This window comes from Lithobates pipiens, unplaced genomic scaffold (genome assembly GCF_037356315.1).
Source record: "Lithobates pipiens isolate NorthernLeopardFrog02 unplaced genomic scaffold, aLitPip1_a1.2 Scaffold_19, whole genome shotgun sequence".
Lineage (NCBI taxonomy): Eukaryota > Metazoa > Chordata > Amphibia > Anura > Ranidae > Lithobates > Lithobates pipiens.
The window spans coordinates 202,567,584-202,581,087 of NW_027507764.1; the positions used below are offsets into that span (position 1 = coordinate 202,567,584).

The following is a 13,504-nucleotide window of genomic DNA, read 5'->3' on the forward strand; positions in this document are numbered from 1 at the left end:
ATTTTGAAAAAAAAAAAAAAAAAGCCTGGTGCATAATACCTAAGGATACCCCTTACCCTCAAGACCAATCAACCCACCAAATGGAGACTGGAGGAGCATACCAGAATGCCTGAATCTATATTATGACCCTGTTACCTTTAATTCAACAGATGCTGACTACTTGCAGCTCCGTTCATTTGCACCCGTCTGCCTAGACTGTTGATCATAGACTTACCTGTTCCACAGTAAGTCTATCTACCCCCATCCTGGTGATTTCGTACAGTTGCCCATTGAGCTTGAGAACTTCACTTCTTCTTGAGCTCTCCCTTTTTATTTAACCTTCCTTATACCTGTACCAGCTACTACCCTACCATTTTTGTTTAATCTACCAAAAACCTGCATCAGAACTCCTGGACAACAATACTCTACCATGGCATTTAAAAGTGTGTCCGTAAATGCTAGAGGCCTGAACACCCCTCAGAAGAGATCTGCATTGCTAAAGGAGGACAACACCCAAAAGGCCGATATCCTTTTTGCAGGAAATGCATTTCGCACTAACCAAAACCCCTCAGTTCAAGCTGAAAAACTACCACCAGATCCTTTTAGCCTCCAATGCAAAGAAAAAGAATGGAGTCTTTATAGCTATACAAGATTCTCTTCACTTCCATCTCCAACAAACCATCACAGACCCAGAGGGTCGCTATCTAATTGCAATTTGCAATATCAATGGAGTCATGTAAGCCCTAGTCGATGCCTATGGTCTGAATAGGCAGCAAGTATGCTTCTACAAACGCTTACTCAAAAAGTTCTATACACTGGGGGGAGAACCTTCTTTACTGTAAGAGCGGCAAGGATGTGGAATTCCCTTCCACAGGATGTGGTTTCTGCAGGGAGCATCGATAGTTTCAAAAAACTATTAGATAAGCACCTGAACGACCGCAACATACAGGGATATACATTGTAATACTGACATATAACCACAAACATAGGTTTGACTTGATGGACTTGTGTCTTTTTTCAACCTCACCTACTATGTAACTATGTAAGGTCACAAAAGTCAGAATAATTATGGGTGTTGACTTCAATATAGTCGCTAACCTGACTTTGACACTAAAACAACAACCTGTCACCAACACCCAGCTTTGAACCGTTTTCTTCAAGCAACTGGCTTAAATCGACATCTGAAGATGCCATCATGGCTCAGAGAGGGACTTCTACTTTTCTTCATCTCAACTATCCTATTCCCAAATTGACTTCTTCCTCATTAACAGACATTTCAAGATTTTATGGACTCATCATGCGGAACCATTGCATGGTCTGACCATGCTCCTATTATAATCACTATGAGAGAAAGAGAAACCAGACTCGTCTCTGAGAGACTAAACAACTCTTTTCTTGCAGACTCTGGTATCACCCAAACTATTACCGATGAGCAATGCACTTTCTTTGAACTCAGTGACCATCTAGATATTGACCATTTTGTTCTTTGAGCTACATGCGAAGCATATATGTGGGGGATCCTCATTAAATTGCACAGTAACTAAAAAACAGAGGATGCAGCAAATTGAAGAGATACTATTCCAAATTGACCAGCTGGAGAAAGTAAAGGATCCCCTTTCTCATAGCATAGCTAATAAGCTTCTAGTCCAGAGGCAAAAACTCCACTCTTTACTTCTCTATAAATTTGAAACTAATCTTAAAATTAGTAAGACCAACTTATATGCTTTGGGTAACAGAGCCATCTCTCTACTTGCCCATCAAAGGTTCAAAGAACCATGCAAGTATAATGCCTCACTGCGTCCTATGATAAAGCAGCTAACACAGCAAACGGACAATTTCAATATTGGTAATAAAGATAAAAAGTGTATCGCTGAAACTTTAAGTTAAAAAGATGATTGAGTGGGTCTCACAATAGTTAATACAAACAATGTGAAGCTCTAATGATATTACTACTCAGTGATTTTGTATGAACAAATCAAAAAAGGAAACAAATTGATTAAATAAACATTGAGTCCATAGGTCAAGTGAAACTGGATGGCCCTTAAAGGGACGTTCGCCAAGTGTTCATATCATCGTTAAGACATCCAAAATTGGTGAATAGGTAATGAAACAATATGTTAAAGTAGTCCACCACTGATAGGATGAAGGCTTACCAAATGGTTTGAACTCAAAAGGACATATGTCCTATGGGTCAAACGGGCTTGCATTGGCAAATACCAAAATTGGAGACATCTGATCTGGAGACCTTTGACACAGAAGCCAAGTCCTCACACAGTCATTGGGGTAGTGGTCACCATAGAAGGCATTTCCATACAGAAAAATAGATGATTTCTGAGTCCTGTATTCCCCCACCTCTTCGAGGCTCAAAGAACCAAATGTAAAATCGCTTCCCTTCACCACCCTACTACTAAACGCTTACTAACTAACCCCCAAGACATAGAAAATGCTTTCAGCGACTACTATTCCTCCCTCTGTTACCTTGCCAATGACCCCACCACCCCTCAACCAACAGATCCACTTATCCAAAAATTCATGACATCAGCTGACCTCCCAGCCATCGCCCCTGACCAACTTCATCAGCTATCCAAGCAATTCACAAATTATGAAATTATAAAAGCAATTAAAACCCTTCCCAGAAATAAGTCTCCTGGGGAAGATGGTTTTGATCAATGAGTATTTCAAACAATTCATCAACATCCTCTCCCCACAGCTCACTACTCTTTTCAATTTTGCTGCCTCCTCTGGTTCTCTTTCATTAGATATGTTGCGCTTGATCATTATTACTATCCCTAAGCCAGACAAGGATGCTTCCTCCAGGGCTAACTACAGACCTACCTCTCTTCTTAACACTGACATTAAGTTATTCGCCAAAGTGGTAGCATCCAGATTGATACCCTTCTTCCCAGTCTTAGTCCACCCAGAACAAGTCGGGTTTATACCAGAGCACTGCCCGCCTGCATCATTCCCGGAAGTGACATCAACCACCCTGTGCCTTGCAGTGCTGTGGATCATGGAGTGTCCCCTTCCTGCGCTCCACCAACCAGGAAGTGTTTATTACCTGCAGCACCTCCAGAAACCTATTGGGACACAGGATTTTTATGTACATCTACAGCCTATGACCTCTTCCTATACTATGCAACGCGTGGATGAAAAATACTATTACAGATAAGCTGGCATTATACTACACAAATGTGAGTGTTTTTATACCCTATAAATAAATGGTTTTATTGTATATGCTGCACTTAGAGGGCACCATCCTTTCTTTGTGTTTATACCCAATAGACAAGCTCCTGATGTGACTAGGAAGATCAGAAATCTAATCCACCAGGCCAACCAATCACGGACGCCTTCTCTGCTTCTATCCCTAGATGCAGAGAAGGCGTTTGACAGAGTGCATTGGGGATTTTTGAAGGTGGTGCTCTCTAAATTTGTCATACATGGCTGGTTCCAGGCCACACTACTCTCTATATTCCAACCCCTCTGCTAGAGTGTTGACTGAAGATTCACTATCTAAACCCTTTGGGATCTCCAATGGCACCTGCCAGGGTTGTCCTTACTCCCCTATCATGGTTGCCCTCCTACTGGAACCCCTAACATCTAAAATTAGAAATGACCAATGTATTTCTGGAATTTCTTGTAATTGTATAGCCCGCAAAATCAGTCTCTTTGCAGATGACATTATTCTTATGATCTCCAACCCGAATCACTCCCTCCAGGCGATTCAGGAAATTCTCCACCAATTTAGTATAGTATCCCTTTACACACTTAACTCCAACAAATCCCTAAAACCTCTCTAACAAGCAAGAATCTCTTTTAAAAATGAACCTCCCTTTTCCTTGAGCCGACCAAGCTATTTCTTACCTAGGGATTAAACTGTACCAATCCCCAAACCAACTCCTTGATCTGAATTACAAAACTTTCTAAAAGCAACTTCTTCAGTTACTTAAGAATCTACAAGTCTCTGGTATGTCCAAAATGGGAAGAATAGCCTCTTTCAAGATGATTACCTACCCAAACTCATATATCTCTTTCACACAGTAATACTACCGATCCCTCATGACTTTCTCTCCTCAATACAAAGACAAATCATGAGATTCGTATGGGATAAGAAACCACCCAGATGTGCTCACCATATACTAGTGAGACACTGCGATAAAGGTGGAGTCGGACTATCCAACATACATACCTATTACTACGCAGCAATCTTAGACTAAATGTGCTGTTGGATGCACCCTTTCCCCAACAAAACTTAGTCAGGTATGGAATCCCTCCATCCCACTACCAATAAACTACTAGATACCCTCCTTCTCATTACGGCCGGCTCCTCTCTACCTATGGCACCCCTCTCCCTAGTGGTCAGAGCGTCACTGTTGGTCTGGAAAAAAAGTACCCTTAACACCCCCCCCTCCCCAACCACCCACACCCCTACCCCATCCCTCTCAGAGTGTTAGAAAGTCAAATCTCAAACCTTAAAATCCAACACTGGCATACATATGGAATGAATTCCCTAAGCCACCTCAGTTTCCAGCAATCACTGAATACATTTTGTGCCCTCCAAAACAAATTCAGTCTACCTATCTCCGAGCCCTACAATTATTTAAGGATAAGCCACTTATTCAAAACCTCTAAACTCCCTCCTACAGTCCTTATACCTAAAACATTCCACAGATTCTACTCCCAACCCATATACCCAAAGCATGGTATCTCCATGATAAACGAGGCCCTAAATGACCAACTACCAAAATTCCAAATAAACACCCTTTCAAAATGGGAATAAGAACTAAATGTCAAGGTGAACCCTACTATGTGGCAAATGGCCTTCAAATCCTCTCACACAGCCATCCCACTGCTCTAACCACTGGAAAAACTATCAGAAAACTGTGCATAGGTGGTACATAACACCCTACAGGCTATCAAAAATATACCCAAACTTGCCTAATACCTGTTAGAGGGCCTGCAGCAGCGTGGGTGCTATAACACACCTCCTCTGGTTTCACAGATCCCTTAGCTCCTTTTGGAGACAAATCTTTTCCCATCTCAAATATATCACAAATACCCTCAAAGCCCTCTCTGGAATTAGTTCTACTCAACCTGGGTATAGAAAAATTTCTGCCCAGATAAAGAGTAGTATAAATACATATTTTACTGCATGGCATCGCATGTCATATTTTAGCCTGACTGATTGCGTAGCCCTTTGAACATCGCTGGTTCAGACGAAAAATCTGCAGAAGAGGCCATAGAGGAAGAAGAAGAGGAGAGGGTGGAGGAGAGAGCTGTGGCAGAATCACCACTAGCATTTTTGGAGGCGTTGTGGCAGAAAAAGCACCAACAACACATTGCCTTCCACATGCCGGTAGAGAGCCTTCCAGTTTTCCTTGAAAAGAAATGGTGTTTTGAAACCTGTCACTGAGGTACAGTACATTATATAAATTAACGAAAGGGGGCGCAGTCTACCAGCTGAAAAGTCTGCAGTTGCAATGCTAGCAATTTGGCCAAGCTAGCATTTAGAGTATGCGCATGTGGATGACTGGGACCGAATACATTTTTACGGTTCAGCAACTGGGATAGGGAAATGTGTAGGTAGAGTTGGATGTCATCTGTATAGGAGTGGTAAAGCAGGTCCTGGTTGCTGATGATTTTGAGGCATGGATAGTTGTTAAAGAGCACGAGTGACAGGGGTGATCCTTGAGGGACTCTGCATGTAATTTTACGTGCTTCCGAAGTGAAAGCTCCTAACCTCACTAACATCACTAACCTCATTAGTTTAACTCTCTCCCTCTCCTCCACTTCCTCTCCCTCCAACCGCCTAAAAGTTACCCACAGAAACCTACGTCATCTCAACCCTTCTCTTCTTTACTCTGCTATTGACAACCTCTACAACAAAATCTCACCCCTATCCTGCCCCAACCTAGCCATTTCTGTCTACAATGCTTCACTTCTAGCCTCACTGGACTGACTGGCTCCCCTCACTACACACAGACTCAAGCTCAGACCCCTTCAACCTTGGCAAACAGATGATACTAGAAGTCTGAAAAAACATAGTTGTGCTCATGTGCGCCTGTGGCACGTGGTTGGATTTTCTGATGGAAAATATTCGATGGGAGCGTGTGTAGGCTCCATCACATTTTTCATCACAATTTCCGTCGCACAAAATTTGAGATCTGGTTCTCAAATTTTCCGACAACAAAATCCGTTTTCAGAAATTCTGATCGTGTGTACACAATTCTGACACACAAAGTTCCATGCATGCACGGAATCAAGCAAAAGAGCAGCACTGGCTATTGAATTTCATTTTTCTCGGCTCGTCGTACGTGTTGTTGACGTTCGCAATTTCTGACCAACTTTGAGGGACCGTGTGTATGCAAGACAAATTTGAACCAACATCCATCGGAAAAAATCCATGGATTTTGTTGTTGGAATGTCCGATCTACAGTAGGTGCCGCCGATATTGTGTCAATCTCGCCGCTTCTAGCGGCGAGATTGACACCCTATGAGCTCTGTCTCGGGAGCCAGCGCTAAGCTGGCTCGCATCGGGAAAGGAAAAATGTTTATTTTCCTTTCCCGATAAGCGACAAGCATCGCTGGCCGGGTTGACACTGGTGCGGGGATCCGAATTGGATTCCCGCCAATACCAGGCACTGTGTTTGGTATGAATCCTATGGGAGAACTCCACGTCAAATGTAAAAAAAAACGGCGTGAGTTCCCCCTTGGGAGGCATACCAGGCCCTTAGGTCCGGTAGGGATTTTAAGGGGAATCCCCTTCGCCGAAAAAAACGGTGTGGGGTCCCCCCCAAAATCCATACCAGACCCCTATCCGAGCACGCAGCCCGGCCGGCCAGGAAAGGGGGTGGGGACGAATGAGCGCCCCCCCTCCTGATCCATACCAGGACACGTGCCTGGAGAGGAGAGCTGATTGCCTAGCAACCGGCTGTTTGTTTACATCACATGATGGCTGTGATTGGACAGGACTGTCATGTGATCAGGAGGGCCAATCACAGAGCCCTCCTGCCGATCCCAGATGCGGCATGTCCAGGTGACACGAGCGCATCGGGATCGCGCCACTGTGCGGGCATGCGATCCCCCTACTTCTGAAGGACCTTCTGAGGATGAGGCCCTTTTCCCCATAAACATAGGAACAAGGTGCTTTGAGGGGCTGTCTCAAAGCACCCTCCCAATGTTGAGGCCATGTGGCCTGGTACAGTTCAGGAGGGGGGAGCCACTCTTTTGTCCCCCCTCTTTTCTTGTGGCCTGCCAGGTTGTGTGCTCTGATAAGGGTCTGGTATGGATTTTTGGGGGGACCTCATGCCATTTTTTTTATTTTGGTGTGGGGTTCCCCTTAAAATCCATACCAAACCTGTAGGTTCTGGTATGGATTTTGAGGGGGACCCCCACGCCATTTTTTTTAAAATTTTGTCACGAGGTTCCCATTAATATCCATACCAGACCTGAAGGGCCTGGTATGGAATTTAGGGGGACCCCCACGCATTTTTTTAAAAATGTTGGTTCCCCTGTGGGGAAATCCCCATGCCGTTTTTATCAATGAACTTTTATGTGTATTGCGGACCGTCAATTCATTGTAGCCGCGAGTAGTTTTAAATTACTTTTTTTTGCTTTAGAAATGTCATTTTGCTGTAAGACTGTTCTAAACACAGGGAACATGTGCCCCTTTACAGTCATACTATAGACACCCCCCAGGTACAAAATTTAAAGGAATATTACACTTTTATGGTTTCACTTTAAGCATTATTAAAATCACTGCTCCCGAAATGAACAGCCGTTTTTAAAACTTTTTTTTGCATTGATACATGTCCCCTGGGGCAGGACCCGGGTCCCCAAACACTTTTTATGACAATACCATGCATATAAGCCTTTAAATTTAGCACTTTTGATTTCTCCCATAGACTTTTAAAGGGTGTTCCGCGGCTTTTGAATTTGACTTGAACACCCAAATGTTTGCTGTTCGGCGGACTGGCGAGCAGCCAATGTTCTAGTCGAACATGAGTTTGACTCAAACATAAAGCTCATCCCTGTCCCCCACCTCTGTCTCCTCATATATCACTAATTTACCATCAGATATATCAGTCTGGATGTCACACCACTTCCTCAAACTCAATCTATCCAAAACGGAACTTATAATTTTTCCTCCCTCATATGCCCCTTCCCCTGATCTCTCTGTCAAAATCGATGGCACAACTGTAAGCCCATCCCCACATGCCAAGGTTCTAGGTGTATTCCTGGACTCTGAACTCTCCTCTAAGCACCGTGTCCAATCACTGTCCAAATCCTGCCGCCTAAATCTCCGCAACATCTCCAAAATACGCCCCTTTATAACCAATGACACAACAAAGATCTTTTTTTATAACAATTTTTATTGGTTTTTAAACATCATACAGTGAATCACAGAGTCCTTGAAAGTTATGGGTATACAATAAAATACAAGCAAGCATTTAGATGGGGGTATATTCCCCTTCAACTAATTTACAATCCCAGATGGACAGTAGAGTTAAGCAAAAGACCCTATTAGCACTTAGATAAGGGGGGAAGGGGAGGGGGGGAGGGATGGGAAATAGAATAAGGAAGCTTGAACTGGTTGACCCGGGGTCTGATTAACATTTTACATGACATAATTGTACAGTAGAGCACTATAATAACAAGTAAGCATCAATATCCCAATTAATTGTGCGTGGGTCGAGGAGGCCAAAGAGGAGCAAATGTTTTGTTGCACTAGTACCTCCCCGTTGCCTATTGTAGGAGTGGAGGCTTGCCAGATTGACCAAATTTTAGTTGAAGGATTGTTATCTGTAGGGGGCCTATTATGTATAACTGATACTCTGTGTTAGAAATTGCCTGATTCAGAGGGTTATGCCAAGTCGGGTGACCCAATTGGATGTGATTATCTTAACAATAGGATCTCTTCCTTAGACCGGTTAGCGTGAGTTGTTGTGGTTCTGGATCGCTAGTTTCCCCAATGAGTTGGTGATATTCCGTTTCAGATACCAGTCAGTATAGCGAAATGGGTAAACTATCGAAGATATCTCTTTGGTGTCATAGGTGTATTCTATGAATTTTCTCCATCTGGCAAAGAAGCGTTCATTGAAGTGGAAATTCCATAGGATTGTGTCCAGATATTCGAGTTGAAACAACGTTTGCAGTGTGAGCTTTACAACAAAGCTCTTAATTCACTCACTGGTCATCTCTCACCTCGACTACTGCAACTCCCTTCTCATTGGCTTACCTCTACATAGTCTATCACCTCTTCAATCCATCATGAATGCTGCTGCCAGACTCATCCACCTTACCAATCACTCTGTGTCTGCTACCCTTCTCTGTCAATCCCTCCACTGGCTTCCGCTCGGCCAAAAAATTAAATTAAAAATACTAATAACTACTTACAAAAACATCCACAATTTAGCCCCCAACTACATCACTAGCATAGTCTCTAAATACCAACCTACTCGTTCTCTTCGTTCCTCTCAAGACCTCCTGCTCTCTAGCTCCCTCGTCACCTCCTCCCATGCTCACCTCCAGGACCTTTCCAAAGCCTCTGCAATCCTATGGAATGCCTTACCCCAATCTGTCCACTTATCTCCTACTCTATTAGCTTTTAGACAATCACTGAAAACCCATCTTTTCAGAGAAGCCTACCCTACCCAAACCTAACAACTGTATTTTTATTTTCTCCATCAGCCCACCCACCACAGTTATTACCTTTTCATTTCCACTTGACCCTCCCTTCTAGATTGTAAGCTCTAATGAGCAGGGCCCTCTAAACCCTCCTGTATTGATTTGTATTGTAAGCGTACTGTCTGCCCCACTGCGGCGCTATATAAATCCTGTATAATAATAAGTAAGAATAATCACTATCCATCTCCTCTGTTTGATCAAGTGGCATCAGATTAGTTATGAATGTTGGTGCTGCTTCAACTACTGTTCCTATTCAGTATTTACAGCACAAACACCTATGTCAGCCATGGAAAGAACATACTTTATTGTTATTAGTCCAAATATGGACCAGGAACTTCTCTCCTCAAGTTCCATGGGCATTCAAAGGATGAGGTAAATCCTCATCATTTAAACAGAGTTTGAGTATTAAGAAAAGGGAAGCCGGTGCCCTTCCCTCCAAACTAGCACTGGCTAAGATTCCATAAGCACCTTCAAGCATTTCTGGAGCCTAAAAAGTAAATTATAGGAAAAATAGATTTTAGATAAGGCATTTTATGTGTCCTGTTTTTATCTACTTTTGTTTTATTGCAAGCAACACAGGAACTGCTTAGGTGTCCAAGGGACCACTAAAATTGGTTCACCTAGAAGAGGTCAATGACCTAATTGCTAGTTGGTACATAAGACCTCCGTCATCCCCTTTTCCCCAATAACAGGCAAAAGAGGTTCCAATGAGCCTAGTAGTCACTAGCATAAGGTAGCATTGGGACTGGGAGGCTGAGCATAGACAGCAATAAAACCTGACCAAAGCTTTTCCTTTTCACTAACCAAAATAAAACATCTTTACTAGATTCAGGTTTTAAGAATTTTGAAATGGGTTTGTATAACCCAAAACTCAACTCAAAACTAAATGTAATAATTCAACACACCGAAATGATCATGTTTTAAAGACATTTGCTATGTGTTTCTTCATACAGCTTTTATATTGTGTTGGAGCCCCTATTTCCTTTTTGACATTCTGGATAACTTTGAAATTTTACCAAAGACTCAAGCGCGAAACTATGCATCTGTAATTATTCAGAACTTACCAGTTTTAAACAGTGCTGTCAATCCAATAATTTACTGCATATTTAGCAACAGACACTGCAGATTATCCAGGTAAGACATTAATTAACATTAAATAATGTAAGCAATTTATCCTACAGAGTCAGTGAGTAAATGCTAAAAACCTGCTGGCTTCAAAACAAAACAAATTTTCAGTAAATCACTATGAAATATATATTTTTTTGTATATTATTGCTTTAAATGTCAGCACTATTGTTCATACAGTATGAACTCCATGCATATATTTAAAACTGAAAGTTAGCTAAAAAAAATTCCTACAGCTTTTACACTTACCTGTAATGAAGTATGACTCAGGTTGTGCAGGCAGCTGAATCCTGGAAAAAAATCTTCACTGCACGGATGCCTGTCCTCTTTCTTTTTTTTTTTTCCATAAAAGTTTTTATTTTCATAAAGGAAAAAAAAATACAGATTTCATTTCAGAGTATGCCAGAATTACATTCAGATAGGTAGCAAACAAGTATCCCATACATTGATAACTGTGTAACAATCATGTTTCTAGGTTTGTGATTTTTGATCAATCAATACACATCGTCTGGAAAAATCCCCTTACCCTAAGGACTCTGTCTGAAGATAGGAATATAAGCTTTGGAGGGGAGAGAGGGAAGGAAAGGTAGCCTAGATGTCGGCATTCACGCTATAACAAAGTCTATTCAAAAAGCGTTGGCGCTCTGCGTGATCGGGGTCAGCCTGATCAACCCTGTGCTACAGGGCGGTCTCTCCTGGGCATCAAGTGTGTGGTGTGGCATCAGATTTTCCTGGCAGCTAGCACGCGCAAGACGGTCTTCTGTGTATGGGTATGGGGATTATGCATCTGGCGTCAAGTCATAGGGCATGCGGGTAACAGAAGGGGTGTCTGGAATGAAGAGGGAAAGGGGAAGGGGGTATGAGGGAGGGGAGGAGAGAGGGGGATAAGGGGGGTGTGTAAGGGACAACAGGGAGAGGAGAGGAAGGGAAAGGATAAGGACCTTCATGATCGACTCTCTGACTCCCACCGAGACAAACACAACCGACGGGGGCCAAGTATGGTAGCTTTGTCTCCGGAGGTGGGCTCCCCCGTTAGTGCTGGGGCTGGTATGAGAGGCCCTGTCCACTCCTGGGCGCACCGCCATATCAGGGGTATGTGGGATCAATTTTACTCAGAGGTTTGACTGTTCCTGGAGTCATGCGCGGTGGGGCTTGTAAAAGCCCCGAAACCAGCAGAAGAGCGGAATTGGGTCCATCGTTCCCAGGTATGGGCGTATTTGTGGGGAGAGTCTTGAGCAATATGAATGAGCTCCTCCATTTCCGCTATCCTCCCCACCCTATTCAGCCACTCAGGGATGGTCAGAATCTCCGTAGATCCCCAATGTACCGGTATGCATAGCTTGGCTGCGTTCAGCATGTGCAGGCCCAGGGACTTTCTATAGGAAGAGCTGGAGGTGGAAGAGTGGTGGAGAAGGAGCCTGGCCGGTGTGAATTCAATTTGCTGGTTCGTGACTTGGGAAGTGATCGTGTGAACCTGGGTCCAGAAATTCTGAATTTTGGGACATGACCACCAGATGTGAATGAATGACCTCAGTTCCATCCGGCATCTCCAGCAGTTTTCCGGTACTGCTGCGTTAAATTTGTGTAGGAGAGTCGGTGTTCGGTACCACCTAAAGAGGATTTTGTAGTTATTTTCTTGTGTATGTACATTTAGAGAGCCCTTGTGTGCAATGGTTAGAATGCTTTCCCAGTTGGCTTCTGAAAATTCCGTTTGTAACTCTTTCTCCCATGCAGGACAGGCCCACCCATCTTTTGGGGAGTTCAGCAAAAAAAGCATAGAGTGTATACTCGATATCAAGTGTTGCTGTGGAGTGACTTGGGAACAAAGAGTCTCAAACGGGGTGAATTTCCGTGATAGAGTTTCCTTTAGGTTAGATGCTCTAAGAAAGTGGCGTATCTGAAAATAGGACCAAAATGGGAGAGGCTCTCTGTCGGGTATAGTAGGGAGGGCATTGTGATCTAAAAGCTTTCCGTCCTTGTAGAAGTGGTGTGCTTGTATATCTTCATGGGGCCATTCAGATTCTAAAAAACAGTTGGTCATGCCAGGAATAAAGGCGGGGTTCATGCAAATCGGTGTAAGTGGTCCTGGGTTTGATGATAGTTGGAATTGTTTGCAGGCTTCCCTGAAGCTATTCAGGGTAGCTCCTACTAGGGGATGTTCTTTAGCTAACTTAGGTATGTGGGGAGGGAGAATCCACGGTAAAGTCTTAATAGCTAGGTTTGAGAACGAGCCCTCAAGATGAACCCAACCCTTGGACTTCTCATGGGTTGTCCAATCTACGATTCTACCCAGGTGGCAAGCAAAAGAGTCGTTCAGTAGATTTGGAAGGCCGATGCCACCCAAGTGTTTGGGTTTTGTGAGTTGGGAAAAGCTTATCCTCGCTGTTTATTCTTCCAGAGGAATTGTTGGGATAGGCGTTTGATATGTTGGAAGAACGAGTTAGGGATCTTGATGGGGACCGTCTGTAGCAAGTAGAGAAAACGTGGGAGAACCTTCATTTTTAAAATGGCTGCGTGGCCAAACCACGAAAAGTGGGGTTTGTCCCATCTGCATAAGTCCTCTGCTATTGTGCGAGCTAGTGGGAGATAATTTTTTGGGAATAGATCAGATAAGTGGGAGGGGAGCTGGATACCTAGATATGTAATTGAATCATTCTTCCAGGAAAATGGGAAGTTCTCCTGGCATTGTATGACTATGTCTGGAGGGAGGGAGATA

General features: G+C 43.3%; 1 protein-coding gene across 1 annotated transcript in view; it reads left to right on the forward strand.

Annotated features, from left to right (window-relative positions):
• The window catches only part of NPSR1 (neuropeptide S receptor 1), a 658,045-nt gene that overhangs the window by 634,511 nt on the left and 10,030 nt on the right, over positions 1-13,504 (forward strand). The window contains exon 8 of the mRNA XM_077493935.1: positions 10,617-10,797. Coding sequence (XP_077350061.1) covers positions 10,617-10,797 — 181 coding nt within the window. The remainder of the gene's footprint in view (positions 1-10,616; positions 10,798-13,504) is intronic.